This window comes from Thunnus albacares, chromosome 14 (genome assembly GCF_914725855.1).
Source record: "Thunnus albacares chromosome 14, fThuAlb1.1, whole genome shotgun sequence".
Taxonomy (NCBI): domain Eukaryota; kingdom Metazoa; phylum Chordata; class Actinopteri; order Scombriformes; family Scombridae; genus Thunnus; species Thunnus albacares.
Genome location: NC_058119.1, coordinates 30,725,438 through 30,748,528, shown reverse-complemented (window position 1 = coordinate 30,748,528; position 23,091 = coordinate 30,725,438). Strand labels below are relative to the sequence as shown.

The following is a 23,091-nucleotide window of genomic DNA, read 5'->3' as shown; positions in this document are numbered from 1 at the left end:
GTGTGTGTGTGTGTGTGTGTGTGTGTGTGTGTGTTACCTGTTGTGGAGGTGAGCAGGATCTGAACCAGGTGAGCCACGGTGACCAGGTGAAGGAGGTGGAGGTGGGCTGAGTCAACCACACTCTGTCTTGATTGGTCCAGACAGTGAACTGAGCTGTAGGACAACACGCTGTAAACCTGCAGAGAGAAAGACAGCATTTAAACTGGAACTATACTGGATTTAAACTGGAACTATACTGGATTTAAACTGGAACTATACTGGATTAAAACTGGAACTATACTGGATTTAAACTGGAACTATACTGGATTTAAACTGGAACTATACTGGATTTAAACTGGAACTATACTGGATTTAAACTGGAACTATACTGGATTTAAACTGGAACTATACTGGATTTAAACTGGAACTATACTGGATTTAAACTGGACCTACACTGGATTTAAACTTGGTTTAGACTGTATTTAAACTGAATCGATGAAGTGATGAAACTCACCAGCAAGTGGAACATGTCGATGTCCAGGATACATGGAGTGTTTTCTACCTGAGGGTCTGGAACCAGAGCTACAGCACACACACACACACACACACACACACACACACACACACACACACACACACTTATTATGTGATCACAAACATATTAATGCCCATTAATGCTCGCCTGTATGTGTGTGTGTTTACCTGCGAGCAGTCTGATGAACTGCGTGTGAACTGTTTTCAGTGGAGCTGCTGTCCAACAGGCTGAACTGAACCTGGTGAGAGAGCTCAGACAGTCGTCCTGTAACACACACACACACACACACACACACACACACACACACATATATACACACACTTTAATTTTGTCTGTGCTGTACTATCATTTTATTTAACAAAGAATTATTTAAGAGGGGAACAGACAGATATGAAGCTCGTTAGCAGTCTCCTAACTGTGTGTAAACATGTCTCTGACAGACGAGCTTTGATAAAACTGGATGTTAACAACACAGCTAATAAGCTACGATAACTTCCTCCATTTTGGACTCTCTGGCTCTCCGTCCGGTCAAAGGTCATTTCCGTCAGGACAGCTTGTTATTGGCCGATGGTGATAATTAATGTGTCAAAGTTCATTAAACAGGGAGAGTGTTACCTGTCTGCAAGGTAAACTTCCAAATAACGGCTTCTCCTCGTCCATCAGGAGGCGCTCTGCAAAGATACACACAGTCAGCACGACCTCTGACCTCTCAGGTGTGTGTGTGTGTACCTGACTTCTCAGGTGTGTGTGTGTGTGTGTGTGTACCTGACCTCTCAGGTGTGTGTGTGTGTGTGTGTGTACCTGACCTCTCAGATGTGTGTTTGTGTGTGTGTACCTGACCTCTCAGGTGTGTGTGTGTACCTGACCTCTCAGGTGTGTGTTTGTGTGTGTGTACCTGACCTCTCAGGTGTGTGTTTGTGTGTGTGTACCTGACCTCTCAGGTGTGTGTTTGTGTGTGTGTACCTGACCTCTCAGGTGTGTGTTTGTGTGTGTGTACCTGACCTCTCAGGTGTGTGTTTGTGTGTGTGTACCTGACCTCTCAGGTGTGTGTGTGTGTACCTGACCTCTCAGATGTGTGTTTGTGTGTGTGTACCTGACCTCTCAGGTGTGTGTGTGTACCTGACCTCTCAGGTGTGTGTTTGTGTGTGTGTACCTGACCTCTCAGGTGTGTGTTTGTGTGTGTGTACCTGACCTCTCAGGTGTGTGTGTGTGTACCTGACCTCTCAGGTGTGTGTGTGTGTGTGTGTGTGTGTGTGTACCTGACCTCTCAGGTGTGTGTGTGTGTGTACCTGACCTCTCAGGTGTGTGTGTGTGTACCTGACCTCTCAGGTGTGTGTGTGTGTGTACCTGACCTCTCAGGTGTGTGTGTGTGTGTGTGTGTGTGTGTGTGTACCTGACCTCTCAGGTGTGTGTGTGTGTGTGTACCTGACCTCTCAGGCGTGTGTGTGTGTGTACCTGACCTCTCAGGTGTGTGTGTACCTATAGCCTGGATGGTGTAGGCGCAGGTGGACCAGCTCAGCACTGGGACTCTCTGGTCCTGCTCGTTGGGGTTCACCTTCAGTCCCACCTTGTAGGTCGACATGCTGAAGGTGGTGATCATCTCGCTGACGCTGCTGGAGAACGGGTTCCTGAAGGACAGAGTGACATCACCGTTGACATCATCATCGGCGGCTAAACCAGGTGAGTTATCTACTTTATACTTTAACACAGTGGAATTTGACTGTGATACAGGTTATTGATCAGGATCAATGGAGACAGCTGTGACTCACAGTGGAGTGAAGTCGATTCTGAATCCTTCTGGAACAGGAACAGGAGGCTCCGCCCCCTCTGCTGCATCTGAAACACACACACATAAATACACACACACATTTAAACGGCCGATTCAGTGAGACTCCACCCTCTAAATGATTGACAGGTGACTAACCATCAGACTGTTTCCTGTGGGCGGAGTGTAGTGCTGCTATCTGCTGATTGGTCGTCTTCAGCCACAGCTCCAGACCGGGGTGATCGACACTGAGAGACAGAGAGAATTAATTACAACAATATTCCTCAGGTGAATGTGTACCTGTGATCAGGTGAATGTGTACTTGTGATCAGGTGAATGTGTACCTGTGATCAGGTGTGTGTACCTGTGGTCAGGTGTGTGTACCTGTGGTCAGGTGTGTGTACCTGTGATCAGGTGAATGTGTACCTGTGATCAGGTGAATGTGTACCTGTGGTCAGGTGTGTGTACCTGTGATCAGGTGAATGTGTACCTGTGATCAGGTGAATGTGTACCTGTGGTCAGGTGTGTGTACCTGTGATCAGGTGAATGTGTACCTGTGGTCAGGTGAATGTGTACCTGTGATCAGGTGTGTGTACCTGTGGTCAGGTGTGTGTACCTGTGATCAGGTGAATGTGTACCTGTGATCAGGTGAATGTGTACCTGTGATCAGGTGAATGTGTACCTGTAGTCAGGTGAATGTGTACCTGTGGTCAGGTGTGTGTACCTGTGATCAGGTGAATGTGTACCTGTGATCAGGTGAATGTGTACCTGTAGTCAGGTGAATGTGTACCTGTGGTCAGGTGTGTGTACCTGTGATCAGGTGAATGTGTACCTGTGGTCAGGTGAATGTGTACCTGTAGTCAGGTGAATGTGTACCTGTGATCAGGTGTGTGTACCTGTGATCAGGTGAATGTGTACCTGTAGTCAGGTGAATGTGTACCTGTGGTCAGGTGAATGTGTACCTGTGATCAGGTGAATGTGTACCTGTGATCAGGTGTGTGTACCTGTGGTCAGGTGTGTGTACCTGTGATCAGGTGAATGTGTACCTGTGATCAGGTGAATGTGTACCTGTGGTCAGGTGAATGTGTACCTGTAGTCAGGTGAATGTGTACCTGTGATCAGGTGAATGTGTACCTGTAGTCAGGTGAATGTGTACCTGTGGTCAGGTGTGTGTACCTGTGATCAGGTGAATGTGTACCTGTGGTCAGGTGAATGTGTACCTGTAGTCAGGTGAATGTGTACCTGTGATCAGGTGTGTGTACCTGTGATCAGGTGAATGTGTACCTGTGGTCAGGTGAATGTGTACCTGTGATCAGGTGAATGTGTACCTGTGGTCAGGTGAATGTGTACCTGTAGTCAGGTGAATGTGTACCTGTGATCAGGTGAATGTGTACCTGTGGTCAGGTGTGTGTACCTGTGATCAGGTGAATGTGTACCTGTGGTCAGGTGAATGTGTGTGTGGCAGCAGAGGGATGACAGTGTTGCTCAGACACTCGCAGAGCGGACACAGGAACTCTCCGTTCTCCACGTCGTAGCTGGTGTGACCTCGCAGACGCTGCTGACGTCTCTGCTCCTTCAGCTGTACAGCCTCAAAGTACCTGAACACACACACACACGCGTACACACACACACACACACGCACGCACGCACACACACACACACACACACACGCGTACACACACACACACGCACGCACGCACGCACACACACACACACACACACACGCGCGCAGATGAAGATCAGTGATCTCCAAAGACTTGGGAAACCACCACACCAAGACTCAGAAGGACCAGCCATGTTCACAGCAGCAACTAGTGGACATTAGAGGAAGTGCAGCTCTGATTCTGGTTGCAGATGTAAACATCTGCTGTTAGTGTTACTAACAAACGTGCATCTCTTTTCATATAAGATGTCTCTGTACTTAAAGCCACTTTTGGAACGAAATGTATTTTTTCTGATGTAATAAAATATAACTTTCAAAGGGAGAGTTCAACAGTGTTGTGAGTCCTCGGGAGGGAGAAAGCAGTTTTTTCCACTCATTCTAAGTGTAAAGTGATCATTTTATTTCCTATTTTGAGCCCTGTGTGAGCTGCAGCTGCAGTGTCTTACCTCTGCCAGCAGGTGGCGTGCATGATGTGTCCACAGCTGGCGGTGTGGATACCCAGTGACAGGTCGGGGTGCATGAACAGAGGGTCATGACACTCTGAAAACACACATTCACACATCCATCAATCTACAACGGTCAACACTGACTCATTACTGTCCTGCTGATGTCGGAGTGAAGCTCGGCTCACCTGCGTTGGGCAGAGCGCGGCGGCGGTTTTTGGACAAAACGGTTGATCTCTGGACAAACGCTGCCAACACCATGGCCCTGCCGTGACCTTTGACCTCCTGCTCCTCCTGGCACAGGATGCAGGTCACCAGCTGACGGCGCTCGGCTCCGCCCAACCTCCTGGGACCAACACACACCTGTGAGAAACTGGACACCTCCAAGCTGGGAGGACTGGGAAGGAGAGAGGGGGGGGAGAGTTTTCCTGTCAGTGGATGAGAGCACTGCGAGCTTCATCACCTGTGTTCTGCAGATGCAAATATAAACAGGTGCAAACAGGTGTAGTCAGGTGTACCTGTGCTCTGCAGCGGCAGATGTCGACGCCTCCAGCTCCTCCAGACTCTGTTGGAAAAGTTCTTTGTTCTCGTTGATGAAATGTTTCTGCATCTCAGACATCTGAGCCATGATCTTCTCCCTCCTGAGTCGAGCCATCTCCGCCTTCCTCTTCCTCTCCGCCTTGTCTTTGTCCCGCACCGTCTGCAGGGGAGACAGCACCACCCGTCAATTTCAATTAAAACTGAGTCAGGTGGAGGTGAAGCAGGTCGGTTAGTTGTTCAGGTGTTTGTGTGTGTGTGTCGTACCTCCTCCAGTCCTTGTCCCTGGCTGATGGTGACGCTGGAGGTGGAAGACGAACGTTCTCTTATTGTTTTGATGTTTGCCACCATCTGCACAAACAAAACAAACTTCTACATCAACATATGAACATCTCAGTGTTGATCAGTGACACAGAGAAACTGTCAGGTGACTCAAGAGGAAGAAACCGAAACTTTCACTTCAGGATGTGAATGAAAACTGTGCGGCGCCCAGAACGGCGCCCTGCAGGACGCCACGAGGAACATCAGCTGCAACAAAATGTTCTGACAGCAGATTAGCTGATAAACTTTATGTCAAAACAAAAACTAAATTAAAAATATCCTTAAAAAACGAGATCTATGACAAAATGTTTTACATGATGATCAGAAAATATAAATAGAATAAAAACATCTTTAGTTTTTGTTGATTAAAATTTGATTAAAACTCATATTTTTGTCTAAAACACTAAAATAAAAATAAAATGTGAGTTTAGAGGCAGAGACGACCTTTGAGCCAAAACACCTTTGAGTGATTTTTTTGTCACTCAAACAACAAACTGTCATGACAACACACACAACGTTACTAATGAGTTGATTACTTGATCAACAGATAGTTAATTATTTTGATAATCAAATCATAAAAAAGTAATCTTTTTAAGCAAAAATGGCTTCAGCTTCTTAAATGTGATGATTTGTTTTCCTGTGTCATACATGATAATAAATGGAATATTTTGGACTGTTATAATAATAGTTAGTTTAATGTTATGGAGGTAAACGTTTGAGTCGCCGTCGTACCTTGAGGATCCAGGTGATCATGTCTTTGTGGACCTCCAGGTGAGGAGCGTTCTGCAGACTCTCCAGCAGAGCCAGAACACTTCCTGAAGTACTGGGAGCTTCACCTGGACCTGAACACACACACACACACACACACACTTCACTGATCCTGCACCTGGTTACAGTCTGTCTCCTGTTTGATTGATTGATTGTCTGTGAATTTGTGTCCGTTACTTCACTGAACTGTGAAGTTCAATGACGGTCACGTCTTCAGTTTATGTATATATATGTATGTAGTGCTGTACAAGTGAAAGGCACAATGACATCAGTGGTAAAAGGCACCAACAGAAGACAACAATGAAAGGCAATGATAAAATACAAATGTGCACAAATGTGAGACATGAAACAGAATAAATATTGTAAGATACATTTATAAATAAATAAATATGAGATTATAAAAAGTAATAAAGCCACTGAGAGCACTCAAAGGTCACTGTGTGACTTGTGTCTGTTCACAAATGACTGCTGCTGCATGTAGTAAACATGTTATTCTCAACATATTCTACTAGTGTGTGTGTGTGTGTGTGTGTGTGTGTGTGTGTGTGTGTGTGTGTGTGTGTGTGTGTGTGTGTGTGTGAGTACTGACGTGTGATCTTGCAGGTGTAGTTGAAAGTGACGTCATCGTATCCGCTGCTGTTCTCCAGCTGCTGCTGCTCCTCCAGCAGAGCCATGCCCACCAGGTGGAGCACCTGTACACACACACACACACACACACACACACACACACACACACACACACGCACACACACACACACACACACACACACACACACACACACACACACACACACACACACATCCAAACGTCATACATGAACTATTTACATGTTATTTCCTCATCAGAGAACTGTGGCGCCCCCTGTGGGTCAATCTGAGTTCAATGTTTAAGTTGTGATATAAGAGACATCAGTCCTGCATGTTTGTACTTTATTGATCCGTTCGCTCAAGTATATTTTTTGTACCACATGACGTCTGCAGACTTCTGTAGAGACTGCACTCTCACATCATGTTCACACATACAGACTCACGAGTAGCAGCTTCCTCTCGTCTCCCATCAGCCTCAAGCTTGTGAGTTACATGTTTAACAGTGAAAACAGCTCTCAGCTCTCTGATTGGTCAGTTAGTTTTTCTCGTTGCCGTTATACTGACGCATAAAGAACTAATTAATTTCGGGGTGATGCGTTTCCACACATTGTTTTCACGTCCTGATCGTCGTGATATCATATTGAATCAGGAAGCTTTGCACCGTCATGACTGGCTTTTTCCTGTTTTGTTTGAAGTGTTTTCACAAGAGTTGAGCTGGAGTTAAGGTTCGGTTTATACTTGATCAGAAACAGTTCGTACGACGTGCTGTCTGACCGCCGTCGTTCAGAACGGCCGCGTTGGATATTTGGGGTGAAAAGTCGGCTGTCACTGAGAGGGAGGGGAGATGTGATGTTGTTTAAATACGGGGACGACAGAGTGTTTTCTCTCAGTTGTTCACATGAAAAACAGAAACAGACCCCGACTCCTCTCTCACCTCCACACAGCTGAACAATCACAGCGTGAAGTGGAAAAGTTACAGAAATGACCAAACACCGATCCAGCGCTGGAAAGGTGACGTTTCTGAAACTATCCGACTAGCAGTAGAAGACTGTTTGAGTGTGTATGTGTGAACGGCCTGTACAAGAAAAGGACGTCTCATTCCTTGATTCCTCGTGTCTTTTCCTGCAGACATCAGTGAGAGAAACAATGAGAGTTCAGTAACTGTGTGTGTGTGCGTGTGTGTGTGCGTGCGTGCGTGCGTGCGTGTGTGTGTGTCTCTCACCCTCTGCAGCATGGACTCTGTCCAGCCTCCACCGCTGGGCTCCACAGCCCACTGCAGCACGGCTCCCTCCACAGCCAGCAGCACGTCACACTGCAGCAGGTTCACCAGGCTGCCGAACAGAGGACAGAGAGGGGGGGGCACTGGGGGCGGCAGGGCTGGTCAACACACACACACACACACACACACACACACACACACACAGGTCAAGTTTCACATTTGGTCCAGACTGTCCAGTGATCAAAACCAGAACTTGAAAGATGGATTAAAAACTTCCCACAGAAAAGTTATGATTAAAGAAAACAAACGACTGTATGATTTGTAGTTTATTCAGAGATTTAGATGTTGTGGTTTGATTTTAGTTTATTGACGTGTTTTACTTTCAGAAGTTTAGTTGTTTCACTTCTCATATTTCTGCAGAGCTTCTACGCAGGTGAGGAAACACATCTTTGTGCTGTTTTCAATCCTTAAAGTCAAAGAAAATTTAATTCTTTCATTCTTTTTTGGTTGTTGATGTTTGATGTGTTGACCTGATCAGCTGATTAGTCTACAGGTGTGAGACAGACACTCAGGTGTGTTGATGTTTGATGTGTTGACCTGATCAGCTGATTAGTCTACAGGTGTGATACGGACACTCAGGTGTGTTGATGTTTGTATACATGTGAGACAGACAGGTGTGTTTACCTGTGTCCTCTCCGTTCTGTCTTCTCAGCTTCCTCTGAGCCTCCTCCGCCTGCACACACACACAAACATATCACGCACTGTTACCATGACAACACAGCACATATCATCACTGATCAATAACCCGTCAATAGCCCGATCGGTGTTTACCTTGGACTGGTCGGCTCTGCTGTAGTGATGGAAGTACAGGTTGAAGTGTTTGTTCCACTCCGGACGCAACTCATACAGACCTCGACCTGTCACACCCGGCTTCCTGCAAATACAGGTGGAGGAGGTTTAAGGTGGACTGAGTGTTGCATATTTAAGGTGGACTGAGTGTTGCGTATTTAAGGTGGACTGAGTGTTTCCTATTTAAGGTGGACTGAGTGTTTCCTATTTAAGGTGGACTGAGTGTTGCGTATTTAAGGTGGACTGAGTGTTTCCTATTTAAGGTGGACTGAGTGTTTCCTATTTAAGGTGGACTGAGTGTTGCATATTTAAGGTGGACTGAGTGTTTCCTATTTAAGGTGGACTGAGTGTTTCCTATTTAAGGTGGACTGAGTGTTTCCTATTTAAAGTGGACTGAGTGTTGCCTATTTAAGGTGGACTGAGTGTTGCGTATTTAAGGTGGACTGAGTGTTGCATATTTAAGGTGGACTGAGTGTTTCCTATTTAAGGTGGACTGAGTGTTGCATTTAAGGTGGACTGAGTGTTTCGTATTTAAGGTGGACTGATGTTTGTATTTAAGGTGGACTGAGTGTTTCGTATTTAAGGTGGACTGATGTTTGTATTTAAGGTGGACTGATGTTTGTATTTAAGGTGGACTGAGTGTTTCGTATTTAAGGTGGACTGATGTTTGTATTTAGAGTGGACTGATGTTTGTATTTAAGGTGGACTGATGTTTGTATTTAAGGTGGACTGAGTGTTTCGTATTTAAGGTGGACTGATGTTTGTATTTAAGGTGGACTGATGTTTGTATTTAAGGTGGACTGATGTTTGTATTTAAGGTGGAAGTGTTGAAGAAAACAGACTGACTTGAATGAAGCAACGCTGTCGATGACTCGCTCCAGACCCGTCTCCTTATTACCCTGAAGAGAAGAAACAGATCAACTGTCTGAAGAGGAGGAGAAGTCAGACAGACAGGTAAACACACAGACAGACAGGTAAACAGACAGACAGACAGGTAAACACTCAGACAGACAGGTAAACACTCAGACAGACAGGTAAACAGACAGACAGACAGGTAAACACTCAGACAGACAGGTAAACACTCAGACAGACAGGTAAACAGACAGACAGACAGGTAAACACACAGACAGACAGGTAAACAGACAGACAGACAGGTAAACACACAGACAGACAGGTAAACACTCAGACAGACAGGTAAACACACAGACAGACAGGTAAACACACAGACAGACAGGTAAACACACAGACAGGTAAACAGACAGACAGGTAAACAGACAGACAGGTAAACAGACAGACAGGTAAACAGACAGACAGGTAGGTGTCTCACGTTCTCGGGCAGAGCCTTCACCAGCTCGCTGTGAGCCATTGGTCTGATTGACAGCTGGTGGATGATTTCTCTTCTGACCTCATCGAAGGGCTCCACCTGGCCGACGCCAGCCACGTACCGCTCACCTGAGACACACACACACACACACACACACACACACACACAAATACACACACACACAAACACAGACTTAACCCAACAGCTTATTAAGCACGTAGGTGTGTGTGTAGCTGCACTGTTTGACTCTCTGACAGTAACCAGGTGACTACACTGCAGGTAAACATGTTCTGTGATTACATACGTAACCTGACTTCTCTGTTTGTGGTGACATAGATATGCAGTTTACAGGTTCTGCTGTGCAGAACTAAAAATAATAAACCTTTCTTTTTAAATAAAGATGACGCAGCACAGACGGACTCACCGACGACCATGATGATGAGGTGAAGCATCTCCTCGATCAGAGTGTTGTTCTGCTGGACCACGTCCTGTCACACAGACAGGTGAGAGACAGACAGGTGGTCAGTAAACTCAGTAGAGTGTCAGTAGAGTCAGTACTGACCTTGTTAGCCTCTCTGTATCTTTTCCTGCAGTCTGTTACAGAGTCAGTAGAGTCAGTACTGACCTTGTTAGCCTCTCTGTATCTTTTCCTGCAGTCTGCGGAGCTGAAAATGTGGAAAAGTTCAAATCGACTGAGAACGATCATCAGGAAGTGGTTTGGATCCATCATGGACGCTCCGGCCTGCAAGAAAACACACAACAGAAAGACTTAAAGAGAGTTAACACACCTGAAACCAGACTACATCTACCATGTGACAGACTACAGGTAGAATCTGGTAGTAGAGTCAGTAGAGTCTGTAGTCTGGCTGTCAATAGAGTCTGACAGTGTCAGTAGAGTCTGGTTGTGTCAGTAGAGTCTGACAGTGTCAGTAGAGTCTGACAGTGTCAGTAGAGTCCGGTTGTGTCAGTAGAGTCAGTAGAGTCAGTAGAGTCAGTAGAGTCCGGTTGTGTCAGTAGTGTCAGTAGAGTCCGGTTGTGTCAGTAGAGTCAGTAGAGTCCGGTTGTGTCAGTAGAGTCAGTAGAGTCCGGTTGTGTCAGTAGAGTCCGGTTGTGTCAGTAGAGTCAGTAGAGTCCGGTTGTGTCAGTAGAGTCAGTAGAGTCCGGTTGTGTCAGTAGTGTCAGTAGAGTCCGGTTGTGTCAGTAGAGTCAGTAGAGTCCGGTTGTGTCAGTAGAGTCCGGTTGTGTCAGTAGAGTCCGGTTGTGTCAGTAGAGTCAGTAGAGTCCGGTTGTGTCAGTAGAGTCAGTAGAGTCAGTAGAGTCAGTAGAGTCCGGTTGTGTCAGTAGTGTCAGTAGAGTCCGGTTGTGTCAGTAGAGTCAGTAGAGTCCGGTTGTGTCAGTAGAGTCAGTAGAGTCCGGTTGTGTCAGTAGAGTCCGGTTGTGTCAGTAGAGTCCGGTTGTGTCAGTAGAGTCAGTAGAGTCCGGTTGTGTCAGTAGAGTCAGTAGAGTCCGGTTGTGTCAGTAGTGTCAGTAGAGTCCGGTTGTGTCAGTAGTGTCAGTAGAGTCCGGTTGTGTCAGTAGAGTCAGTAGAGTCCGGTTGTGTCAGTAGAGTCCGGTTGTGTCAGTAGTGTCAGTAGAGTCCGGTTGTGTCAGTAGTGTCAGTAGAGTCCGGTTGTGTCAGTAGAGTCAGTAGAGTCCGGTTGTGTCAGTAGAGTCCGGTTGTGTCAGTAGAGTCAGTAGAGTCCGGTTGTGTCAGTAGAGTCAGTAGAGTCCGGTTGTGTCAGTAGAGTCAGTAGAGTCCGGTTGTGTCAGTAGAGTCAGTAGAGTCCGGTTGTGTCAGTAGAGTCAGTAGAGTCCGGTTGTGTCAGTAGAGTCCGGTTGTGTCAGTAGAGTCAGTAGAGTCCGGTTGTGTCAGTAGAGTCAGTAGAGTCCGGTTGTGTCAGTAGTGTCAGTAGAGTCCGGTTGTGTCAGTAGAGTCAGTAGAGTCCGGTTGTGTCAGTAGAGTCCGGTTGTGTCAGTAGAGTCCGGTTGTGTCAGTAGAGTCAGTAGAGTCCGGTTGTGTCAGTAGAGTCAGTAGAGTCAGTAGAGTCAGTAGAGTCCGGTTGTGTCAGTAGTGTCAGTAGAGTCCGGTTGTGTCAGTAGAGTCAGTAGAGTCCGGTTGTGTCAGTAGAGTCAGTAGAGTCCGGTTGTGTCAGTAGAGTCCGGTTGTGTCAGTAGAGTCCGGTTGTGTCAGTAGAGTCAGTAGAGTCCGGTTGTGTCAGTAGAGTCAGTAGAGTCCGGTTGTGTCAGTAGTGTCAGTAGAGTCCGGTTGTGTCAGTAGTGTCAGTAGAGTCCGGTTGTGTCAGTAGAGTCAGTAGAGTCCGGTTGTGTCAGTAGAGTCCGGTTGTGTCAGTAGTGTCAGTAGAGTCCGGTTGTGTCAGTAGTGTCAGTAGAGTCCGGTTGTGTCAGTAGTGTCAGTAGAGTCCGGTTGTGTCAGTAGTGTCAGTAGAGTCCGGTTGTGTCAGTAGTGTCAGTAGAGTCCGGCTCTACCTGCAGCATGATGATGTCTTTGTCGAACATCTCCACTCTGCACTTGACGTTGTGGTAATAATAGATCTGAAACAGAAACAGAAACTGGTGCATCAGCGTGGAGGGAATCCTTCACTCTCACTAATCAAAGTATTGACAATCACTTGTGAGCTCACCTGATTGATCAGAGAGAAGCCGTTCCTCCTCCACATCCCAGCATGCACCTGGGCACAGAGCACCAGGCAGCGCAGAGGTAGTTCGATCAGGAGGGGGGGACTGAGTTCACCCTGAGGACACACAAACACGCTTTAACACGTTATCACTGATGTATTGATCAGAAGGTGGAAGCGATCAGACGACTGTGTGATTGATTATATAGAAAAAGGCCCCGACCCCCCACTCAGCTGAGTCGTTACTGACCAGTGGCAGCTGTTCAGGGAAACGAGACGCAACTTCTGTCCTGCTGAGGAGAACATGGAGACCTGAGGGAGGACGGGAGGAGGATCAGTTAGTGTCTGAGCCCGCAGTAACCAATCAGCAGACAGGATCAATAAGTTTCATCCACTCGCAGCTCAAACTTGAACAGATTCAAAGAAAATGTTTATTTCCATCCACTGCTGTCATGTGACTATTAGCAGATAAACAGCTGGTGGCGCTAATTCTCCAGTCGCTGCCATTAAACCGTTGCAGAAGAAGAGACGACGTCATTAAAAGAGTCAAAGTTCAAACGATGGAAAACGTGATGGAAATATGACGTTTCTGTTAGTTTCATGTATCGATGTGAGGAAGGTTACAGTCTCCTCATCATCATCGCTCCACACAGATCTGATGTTTTCAGCACATTTAAGTCACATGATTCATGTTAATTCACTCAGTCTGTTTACATTTGAGCTGCTGTTACACCTCAGACAACAGGAAACTCTTTCTTTTAAATTTCTGGTATTTTCCACTCTGTTTTTAAAAACTGTTGGATGTAAATTAACTTCCTGTTCAGGAAAGTGATCAAATCTGCAAATAAACACTCAGCGACCAAAACAAAAGATCCATTCATCAGCTGGACTGTGCCTCTGTTTTAATTCTGAATCCACATTTTGATCAACGACACAAACTTAAAAGTCCATTTTCCAGTTTCACCTTTATTATTATTATGGATTGTCTGTATTTAACCTTTTAAATCCACCTGACTGCTGTCAGCCTGTCGAACGAAACCAGCACAACTACACCTGGATCAGTTTTAAAGTCACACTTGCTTTTTATCCACACAACTACTTTTAAACCACAACAGTTTTTAAAAATATTTACACTTTTTTCCATGTTTTGTGCACAAATTGAATAGAAACACATTAGATTCATTCTGTCTGCTGTGGTGCAACACATGGAGAGTGTGTTTACATGGAGAGTGTGTGTGTACATGGAGAGTGTGTGTGTACATGGAGAGTGTGTTTACATGGAGAGTGTGTGTGTACATGGAGAGTGTGTGTATATGGAGAGTGTGTGTGTACATGGAGTGTGTGTGTATTAGTGTGTGTAGTTACCTGCCAGCAGTCTGCAGACCGGCAGGTGTATGGACACTTTGTCCTGAGACACCTGGTACCTGAAGGTCTCCACGCAGTGACCGGCCAGACTCAAGCTGATTGGCTGCTCACCGTCTGGAAGGCCACTATGACAGTGACTGAGCGCACTCAGACACCTCCTGTAGGCGTCGATCAGCACACGCTCCTGACACACAAACACACACAGGTACTGTCAGTGAGGTCAATGTGATTATAGTATTATAAATATAAATGTAATATAACCTAAACTCTACACATATTATAACATGTATCCAGGATTTCAGAGTTTTTTGTGATTATTGCAACCAAAAATGTTTAATTTTGCAGCAGTTTTTCTCAAAAACTGCAATTCAATTTGCGATGTTTTATGTGCTGTTATTGCAGTAAAATTGCAGGAATTGACAAAAAAAATAATAGCAATTTTTAAAAAATTACTACCAATGAAGAGTCATATGTAATGACTTCCTTGGATAAAAAGCATCCTGCAGATCACAGAAACAACTGGTTCAGCTCAAATGTTTAATGTATTTTCTGAACATGAGAACCATGAGGACTCAAAGTTCTATAGAAAAGAAAATACTATACGTGAGTTCCATTTATAACCTTTATTAAATAAACTTCCAGCTCAACATTAGCATCAGATAATAGTTTCAGATAATAGTTTCATGTTTATGTTTGAGGTAGATTACGTCTGAACAACATCAGCTTGTATTCTTCTGCAGTGCAGCAGCTTTAAACGTTCCAACAGCAACTTTAACTTCTACATGATAGCGTGTGATTAGGAGTTCATTGTGAGAAAAACACGAGGGATAGATTCTGTCAGCCAGCAGCTAGCTTAAACTCTCAACACGCTACAGTAAACACAAGCAAGGTGACAGTCACATGACCACCAGAAGTGGCCCTGATAGGTTATTTGTACAGTAGAGTGTTGAAGATGTGACTCTCTAGCAGGCAGGAAACAGTGGCTCAAAAGTAAAATACTGTTCTGTGTTCTGGAAATTGAACATTGAGCCACTTTTAGGTGCGACCAACCAGCTGGAAAGTAGAAGAACTAGAAGCTGTCTGTGCAGTCTGGACTCATATGTGACACACAGACAGGTCACATGTATGTTGTCATGTATGTTGTATGTTGTCTCACATCAGTTGAGCACCACTCCTGGATCATGGAGATGATGTGGGTCAGTTTCATCTGCAGAGTGAACGCTGCCTCCCACTCAGGCTCCATCTCTATGTGCTGTCCCACCTGTCTCACCACCGGGTCCATGCCCTGACACACAGACAGGTTCAGAGAGAGACAGACAGGTTCAGAGAGAGACAGACAGGTTCAGAGACACACAGACAGGTTCAGAAAGAGACAGACAGGTTCAGAGACACACAGACAGGTTCAGAGACACACAGACAGGTTCAGAGAGAGACAGACAGGTTCAGAGACACACACACAGGTTCAGAGAGAGACAGACAGAGTCTACCTGTACAGGTGTCAGGTGTATCTCTGTGTTACCTGCATGCACTTGAGCAGCTCCAGAAATGAATCCAGACCTTCCAGGAACTTCTCTCTGAGCTCATCGCTCCACTCACAGGGACGACTGATGAGGACGTACCTGAACACAAACAAACTGGTTTCACTGGTGTATAACTGATATATAACTGGTTTATAACTTGTATATAATTGTATATAACTAGTGTTACTGGTATATAATGGTTATGACGGTTACTTAAGGTCTCCAATAAGGCTCTGGACTCGTCCGAACTTGAAGGCCTGCTGGGCGGTGTAGCGGTCGAACTGGAAGCGTCCCTGCAGGTCTCTGTGACGGAGGTGATCCACAAACGTCCTGATGATGGTGGTCATCAGGTTCTCCTCCACCATCAGCATCCGGGCCTGACACACACACACACACACACACACACACACACACACACACACACACACACACACACACACACACACACACACAAATCCAAAATCCTCTGAAGATCAGACCGGTTGAATTAAAGGGATATTTCACTGATTTTACACATCATAGATCAGTATACTGGTCCGTGTTAGTGGTCAGCCTGTGATAGGGTGACGAGGACTAACCAGGACCAGTAAACTCAACCCGTTAGTTCTTGTCAACCAGTAGAAACAGTTGTATGATATCGCCTGATGATGTCACAGTAACAGCATCAATTAACAGACATGACTGTTTATCTGCAGGAAAAAAAAAGAAGCATTGAAGACATCTGACTGTTTAAAGCTCTGAGTTAATTCATGATTTTAATCTGTTGATGAACATGAATGTGATGATACCTCGTTGACAAACACAAACAGAGCTCAGCTCATTGTGCAGTCATTTTCAGCCTGTATGAGACCCGTCTAATTAACTTGATATATCATCCAGGCCTACATCAAACCACCTCTGGAGGGTTGAGACACACTGGCCAGATGTGTAAAAAGGTGGAAATACTTTATTCTTGCCAGCTGTAGCTACATGAGGAAGAGTTCTGTTTGTCTCTACAGGGTCTGTCTCTGTATGAACAGCAGCCGAGGTTACTCTGACATTACAAACTCTGTCATGTGTTTTAAATCACTTCTTCAAACTCTTTTAAACTGTGACTACATGTTTATCCTGTTTTGGTTTTATTTATCTGCGCCAGTCATTGTTGGTTTTATTTTGTGTTGTACTTTTTAACTCTGTATGTAATCTAATTCAACATGTTACAGTTTACTCTGTTGGTTTTACTGTTTAGAAAAGTGCTACATACATAAATAAAGTTATTATTATTATATTAATAGAATAAGTTCTTCTTCTTCTGGTGTTTTAGTCAGTTACCAAACAGCTTCAGGTGAATGAGCTCCTCCTTCTGGACTGGAGGAGAGTCGACCCTGATATTCATACATGTGACGGAGTGTAAATGAAAGCCTGGATTTGATCTGATATGAGACACTTGAAGTGGAAATGATGTCTGAATGACTCTGTGATGATGTCACCTCCAACACAAACCCGACTGAACTCACCAGTGACGGGACGGTGAACATTTGCACTGACAGGTCAGTGATGGAGAACTCACGGTCGTGGTCGTCTTTCACGTAGTCGTTCTGCAAGCGTTCATAGCTCTACCAGCAGGAGAGAGAGAGACAGGCAGAGAGAGAGAGAGAGACAGAGAGAGAGAGAGAGAGAGAGAGAGAGAGAGAGAGACAGACAGAGAGAGAGAGAGGTGTGTGGAGGTGCAGAGGAGGAGCAGGAGGAGTTGTACTCACCATGGTCGGCACGGTGAACAGCTGAACAGACAGTGACGTCACTGACACCACTCGCTCGTGGTCGTCCTCCATAAAATCTGTCTGGAGGCGTCTGTAGTTCTAGAGGGGGACGACATTTCACCTCCGGGTCAGAGGTCGCTGCTGCCTGGCCGACGCCCCCCAAACCCCCCCCCAAATTAACCCCGACTGACACTGAAATGTCCAGAGTTTAACCTCCATCCTACCTTCAAGTGTTGTGATTTATCTTCTATATCTTCCTCATTATTGACCAAAAACACCGTCCTGCTGCCAGAAACACTCACTAGAGCACCAAATGCAGATTCATCCGCCACTAAAAATAGTCCCAAACAAATGCCCTGTTTCCTCCTGTTTGTTTGACCGCAGTGATCAGCTGTTTCAGGGAATAACAGACTTTTTACAAAATAAAACTACACTGCCCTCTAAAGGCAGAGAGCAGCTACTGCACACACTAAACACAAACATCCAAACGAATCACTGCTACAAAACATAAATAAATAAGATAATAAAATGCAGATATTAAAGTCTGCAGTTGGATAATCTAACTGTTAACTTTACATATGTGTGAGACACACCTGCTCTGTGCTGCTCTCTGGGATTGGAGGATAAAAACAAAAACAACAACAACAACAACACCGAGTGTGTATCATCATCAGCTTTAACACGCAACTCACAATTATTTTCATTATCGATGAAGCTGCAGATTATTTTCTCAATGAATCAATTTGTATATAAAATGTCAGAACATAGAAAAATAATAGTGGTTATAATTTCCCCCCCGCCCCCCGGGGTCAAAGGTGACGTCTCCAAAAGATGATCTATCATGTACGACAAATACAAACATTTGAGAAACTGAAACCAGCAACTTTGTGATGACGTCGCTGTTTAAAGATCAGCCGGCTTTGATCTTTAACATAAACACAGATCATCATTATGTTTCATAGTAATCTGTTAAATGTGTTTGTTAAAGGATCTGTGATCACATCAGACCACATGTGCTAGCGATTAAAATCAGCTGATCGTATCCAACATGTAGATGAACCAGTCAGATCCGATCGATACATCAGAGCTCGTATTTATTTGTCAAACTGGTTTTGAGTGTAAAAGTCAGTTAAAATATCAGAGAAATGATCTAAATCTCATTGATCAGGATCAATAATACATTACTGAAGCACACAACTTCATGTTCATACATATTTATATGTTCATACATGATCAATAGATTAGATTGTTGTTCACTTCACAAACATTTGAAGATTTGACACAAAGAGAACGGTCGGTATTGATCCAAATCTCTGATCAGATATTCTTCTATGTGATCAATAAGAGGAAGTTTTTACTCGCTGCTTTTGCGCTGCTGAACGCCTCGAGTTGACAAAAACATCGACTCGAGAGCAGAAAAGCGCCCGATGTCATTTGCGTTGTTTTTTTCCCCCCATTGTCCAATCGGATGAATCGGGAGGCGGGACATCAGTCACGGAGGACAAACCAGAGGTGGCAGGAGCTGTATGGTAACCATAGTTACCATGATCTGACCAGAAAACAGCAGCCTGGGGGTCAGTTTACTTCACAGCAACAGTTATAAGCTAAGGTCAGGTGATTCGATGGTTGCCTAGCAACAATTAAATTGTAGGCTTCAACAAAAAAAAAGGCAGTGAGATGCGTCTTCCAAAGCGCGCTCTGTCTGATCATCTTCATCTTCGGTTTGTTCTGAGGTTCATTCTTACAGGTTTGATCAATATAGGACCTGATCAGTGGTTCAATAGATGAAGCGTATTGATCGGCGTCAGTATTGATCAGACGAACCTCTGCAGCTCAGTTTGTCAACAGTTTTTATTCTCAAGTTCGTGAGTAAACGTGAAGCAATGTTTTGATCTTACACTGAAGCTCAACATTTAGCAGTTTGATAAATAAATACGAGCCCAAGTGTATTGATCAGGTGTATGGATCAGGTGTATGGATCAGGTGTATGGATCAGGTGTATTGATCAGGTGTATGGATCAGGTGTATGGATCAGGTGTATGGATCAGGTGTATGGATCAGGTGTATTGATCAGGTGTATGGATCAGGTGTATGGATCAGGTGTATGGATCAGGTGTCTGGATCAGGTGTATGGATCAGGTGTATGGATCAGGTGTATGGATCAGGTGTGTGGATCAGGTGTATGGATCAGGTGTATGGATCAGGTTTGTTACCTTGGCAAACTGGATGGCGAAGATCTTCTTGTACTTGAGGTCCATGAGGAGGCTGTTCATCAGCAGCTGGTGGTAGATGTTCCTCGCTCCTACAGAGAGAACGAGAGGAGCTTCATGAGTCAGCTAGCGGGTAGAAACAGGCGACATCATGATTATTTTTTTACTGACGGATGAAAAATAAAAACGACACCTTTCCACATCTTGGAGTCGTTGAGCATCAGCCGGTCGACCAGCGAGGAGTTTTCTCCTTCTGGACCTTCCTGAAGTCCCACCTGACACAGAATCCGCCTCAGACCGTCTGAAACACAGCGATTACATGTTTACGATGCACAGCAGCAGCCACACACACACACACACAGAGGAGGATTATGGGTAATGAAGTCCAGACGTACCTGAGTACTGAATGATCTGTCCCAACCAGCTGAGAGCTTTCAGAGCGAAACACTGATGAGCAACGACAGACGAGTGCATCACCTGAACTCTGAGAGGCTTCGACTGACGGCTGGTGTTCCTCTGAGGGAGAGAACCAAGAGGTTAGAAATGATCCTCCACCATCCGCAGAGAACGGCAGTTAACCTGAGTAACCAGGTGAGTCAACAGGTGAGCAGAAACCTGAAGCTTCATCCGTCACAGGACAAGATGTAAATGTAGAAACTGAACAAGAAAGTTGTTTTATATCAAACATGCACAACTTCAAACAGTCTCCACCGGAGCGTACAGGCTCATTAACATAAAGACACGCCCACAGAACTCCAAATATGGTCAAATATGATCAGACACTCACCACTATAACAGACTTGGCTTGTTCACAGAACTGGAAATCTCCATATCGAACCGACTTCCTTCCCTACACACACACACACACACACACACACACACACACACAGGTAAACATTACAACATGTGACATCACCACTGATCTGACTGAGCTTCATCACACAGGTGTAATCAGACAGGTGAGCTTCATCAGACAGTAAACATACGTCTCGGTCCACGGTGGTGGCGAAGCTGACGGCTTCTTTCTGGCTGCAGTTGACGGCTTTCTGCAGAGTGTAGATCACCTGTTCATAGGTGTGGACTTCATCATTAAACAGCATGCAGTAGTAGGTGTCTCCTCTCTCCCTGCACACACACACACACACACACAGGAAGTATCAGTACACACAGTAACGAGTATAAAAACGCTACGAACACCTGGAGGAGCTTTAACAGTTGATACCGATTTATAGATCATGTTTTTTGTGACATTTGTCACCAGTGTTGGACAGTAATGCATTACAATAATGTAATTACTTTTTTCAGTAACGTGCGTGTGTGTGTGTGCGTGTGTGTGCGCATGCATACGGTGGTTCCAGTCCTGCAGGTAGCTGGTCCTCCTGATCCCAGGTCAGCATGTCTACAGCGTACTTCAGGATGATGGAGAAGATGTTGTAACTGCGGGCGACCATGTCAGCCGGCAGCTGGGCTACGGGGTCCTGAAGGGACAAACAACACAGAGTGTTCAGACTACCAGCGTGCCCTGCAGCAAGGCACCGGCGCACACACACACACACACACACAGACAGACAGGTGGGAGCTGTCTCACCTCCTCTGTGTCTCTGTTGTTGGGGGTGGGGGTGTGTTTCTGGCAGTAAGGACCCTTCTTCCAGGCCTCAGCGTCTCCACAGTCACAAAAACCTCCACCTCCTGACGTGGTCATCTGTAACACACACACACACACACACACACACACACACACACACACACACACACACACACACACACACACACACACACACACACACACACACACACACACAGTCAGGTGTGTCACATGCAGCAGTCGTGCCGCTGTCAGCTGCAGCGTGTCGCAGCCTCAGCAGCTCTTTGTGCAGGTGACAGGTCGACCTCTGACCTCTCAGAGCCGCAGCTCATCATCACATCCTGCTGATCTACGGCAGCGTTCACACACAGACTGTCATGAAGACGAGTCAGACTCAGAGTGAGGGAGTAAAACTTTATTTATACTATTAAGGACAGAGACAGTTACAGTGTGCAACAGTTATAAACGCAGAAAAAAAAACAGTATCTGTGTGTTGAGGATGGTTGTACAGCTCGTCTCCCCACAGAGAAGACAGAAAGTTAGAGTGAGATGAAATCAGACGGTCGTCCTCTGTGTTTGGACAATCTAAAGCTCTTTTCACACATCAGGAATCTGCTGCTTCATCTGTTACACTGGTGCTTTTTGTCTGTGAGCTTCACAGTGATTACACTGTACACCAGTCTGAAACTCCAGCAGGACATGAACACAGCATTAAGGACTACAAACAGTCAAGACTTCCTGGTTTTAGGACTACAAACTAGATTGAATTTTATAATTGATCACTTTGCCTGACAGAAACACTGCTTGCTGATTGACAGAAATACAAGTTAGCATAGCACAGTTAGCATAGTTAAAGCTAAAAGCAAACTTTATTTATATAGTGTATTCCAGGAGAGAGTCAATGTGCGTCACATTAAAAACCCAAACTAAACATGTAGATATACAGCATATATACATATACACATGAATGTAGACAAACACAGTAGAAACACTCTGAACATGTCCATCAATCAGCATAACTGACGACGACTGACGACGCAGCACGCACACATTTAAAATGAGTGATGACAGGACGTTTCATTTAAATAGATTTTAGTTTAAAAATACTTTTACTTATTTATCAATTTTCCGAGCCGAGCAGATTTGTGACCTTTGTAATAGGGATGCACGATATTATCGGCACATCATCGATATCGGCCGATATAAGCTCTAAAATGAAATATCAGCATCAACCCGAAATTAACAATTTCTGCAGATTATGAGACGCCGATTTGTCGCCTTCTCCTCCGCCGCCCTCCACTGACGGTCCCGGTGTTTCCTCCGCAGGCTCCACTTCACTCAAGCTGTCCGTCAGACCCGCTGCTGCTTCCCGTTTTAACCTGCGGAGCGTTAGCAGCAGCATGACCGGAGGCTAGCTGGCTAGCCTCTCAGCTAACGTTAGCCTCGGCTCTCCGTGTGGATCCAACCGGAGCACCGAGCCCCGGTTTGTTATTCAGGTTAAAGTGGGAAGAAGCAGCAGGTCTGACGGGCGGCTGAGTGAAGTGCAGCCTGTGGAGGAAACACCGGGACCGTCAGGGTGAAACAGTCCATCGAGGAGCTGCTACTATGATCGGCTGCACAGATAGGAAACACCTCGGCTGACAGGATGTACCACTCTGTTTGGAAAAAAATCTTTTTGGTTTATACCGGCGGTTGGCAACCAGCGTATTAGGTGCATTAGCGCCACCTTCTGCTCCGGAGTGTAGACCAGAGATTAAATCCTACACATTAATCCTGTCTGTCTAATAAACTCAATGAAAACTCTACTGCTGCTCCCACTTGGCAGGTTCATTAAAGTTTTAATGCTGAGCTCCTGAACTCCAGTCTTCCTCAGTTCTTCCTTCATATATTGTCTTTCTTGATCATATTTAGTACAATCTATGCTGCATGTATAATAGTCTCCTCAGCCAGCTGGAAAATCCAATAACATGCATCCCTAGTTTGTAATATTTATCAGTAGAGCTGCA

The 23,091-nt window shown here is 45.3% G+C and overlaps 1 protein-coding gene across 4 annotated transcripts in view; it reads right to left on the bottom strand.

The window, feature by feature from the left end:
- Positions 1-23,091, bottom strand: part of ubr2 (ubiquitin protein ligase E3 component n-recognin 2) — a 32,274-nt gene that overhangs the window by 3,369 nt on the left and 5,814 nt on the right. For 2 of the 4 annotated variants that reach the window (XM_044372126.1, XM_044372129.1), the window contains 36 exons: positions 21,089-21,202; positions 20,848-20,978; positions 20,487-20,625; positions 20,288-20,350; positions 19,896-20,016; positions 19,694-19,801; positions 19,504-19,592; positions 17,291-17,389; positions 15,765-15,928; positions 15,551-15,650; positions 15,188-15,316; positions 14,032-14,215; positions 12,917-12,978; positions 12,673-12,783; positions 12,518-12,583; positions 10,617-10,733; positions 10,416-10,479; positions 9,995-10,119; positions 9,514-9,566; positions 8,650-8,752; positions 8,503-8,551; positions 7,822-7,976; positions 6,601-6,703; positions 5,976-6,085; positions 5,190-5,273; positions 4,904-5,085; positions 4,574-4,782; positions 4,389-4,482; positions 3,716-3,877; positions 2,439-2,527; positions 2,284-2,350; positions 1,994-2,142; positions 1,130-1,185; positions 682-778; positions 494-561; positions 38-176 (listed from right to left, as the gene is read on the bottom strand). In XM_044372126.1, coding sequence (XP_044228061.1) covers positions 38-176; positions 494-561; positions 682-778; positions 1,130-1,185; positions 1,994-2,142; positions 2,284-2,350; positions 2,439-2,527; positions 3,716-3,877; positions 4,389-4,482; positions 4,574-4,782; positions 4,904-5,085; positions 5,190-5,273; positions 5,976-6,085; positions 6,601-6,703; positions 7,822-7,976; positions 8,503-8,551; positions 8,650-8,752; positions 9,514-9,566; positions 9,995-10,119; positions 10,416-10,479; positions 10,617-10,733; positions 12,518-12,583; positions 12,673-12,783; positions 12,917-12,978; positions 14,032-14,215; positions 15,188-15,316; positions 15,551-15,650; positions 15,765-15,928; positions 17,291-17,389; positions 19,504-19,592; positions 19,694-19,801; positions 19,896-20,016; positions 20,288-20,350; positions 20,487-20,625; positions 20,848-20,978; positions 21,089-21,202 — 3,955 coding nt within the window. Of the gene's footprint in view, positions 1-37; positions 177-493; positions 562-681; positions 779-1,129; positions 1,186-1,993; positions 2,143-2,283; positions 2,351-2,438; positions 2,528-2,579; positions 2,600-3,715; positions 3,878-4,388; positions 4,483-4,573; positions 4,783-4,903; positions 5,086-5,189; positions 5,274-5,975; positions 6,086-6,600; positions 6,704-7,821; positions 7,977-8,502; positions 8,552-8,649; positions 8,753-9,513; positions 9,567-9,994; positions 10,120-10,415; positions 10,480-10,616; positions 10,734-12,517; positions 12,584-12,672; positions 12,784-12,916; positions 12,979-14,031; positions 14,216-15,187; positions 15,317-15,550; positions 15,651-15,764; positions 15,929-17,047; positions 17,147-17,290; positions 17,390-19,503; positions 19,593-19,693; positions 19,802-19,895; positions 20,017-20,287; positions 20,351-20,486; positions 20,626-20,847; positions 20,979-21,088; positions 21,203-23,091 lie in introns of all 4 variants that reach the window. The other 2 variants (XM_044372127.1, XM_044372125.1) reach the window with 2 other exon arrangements.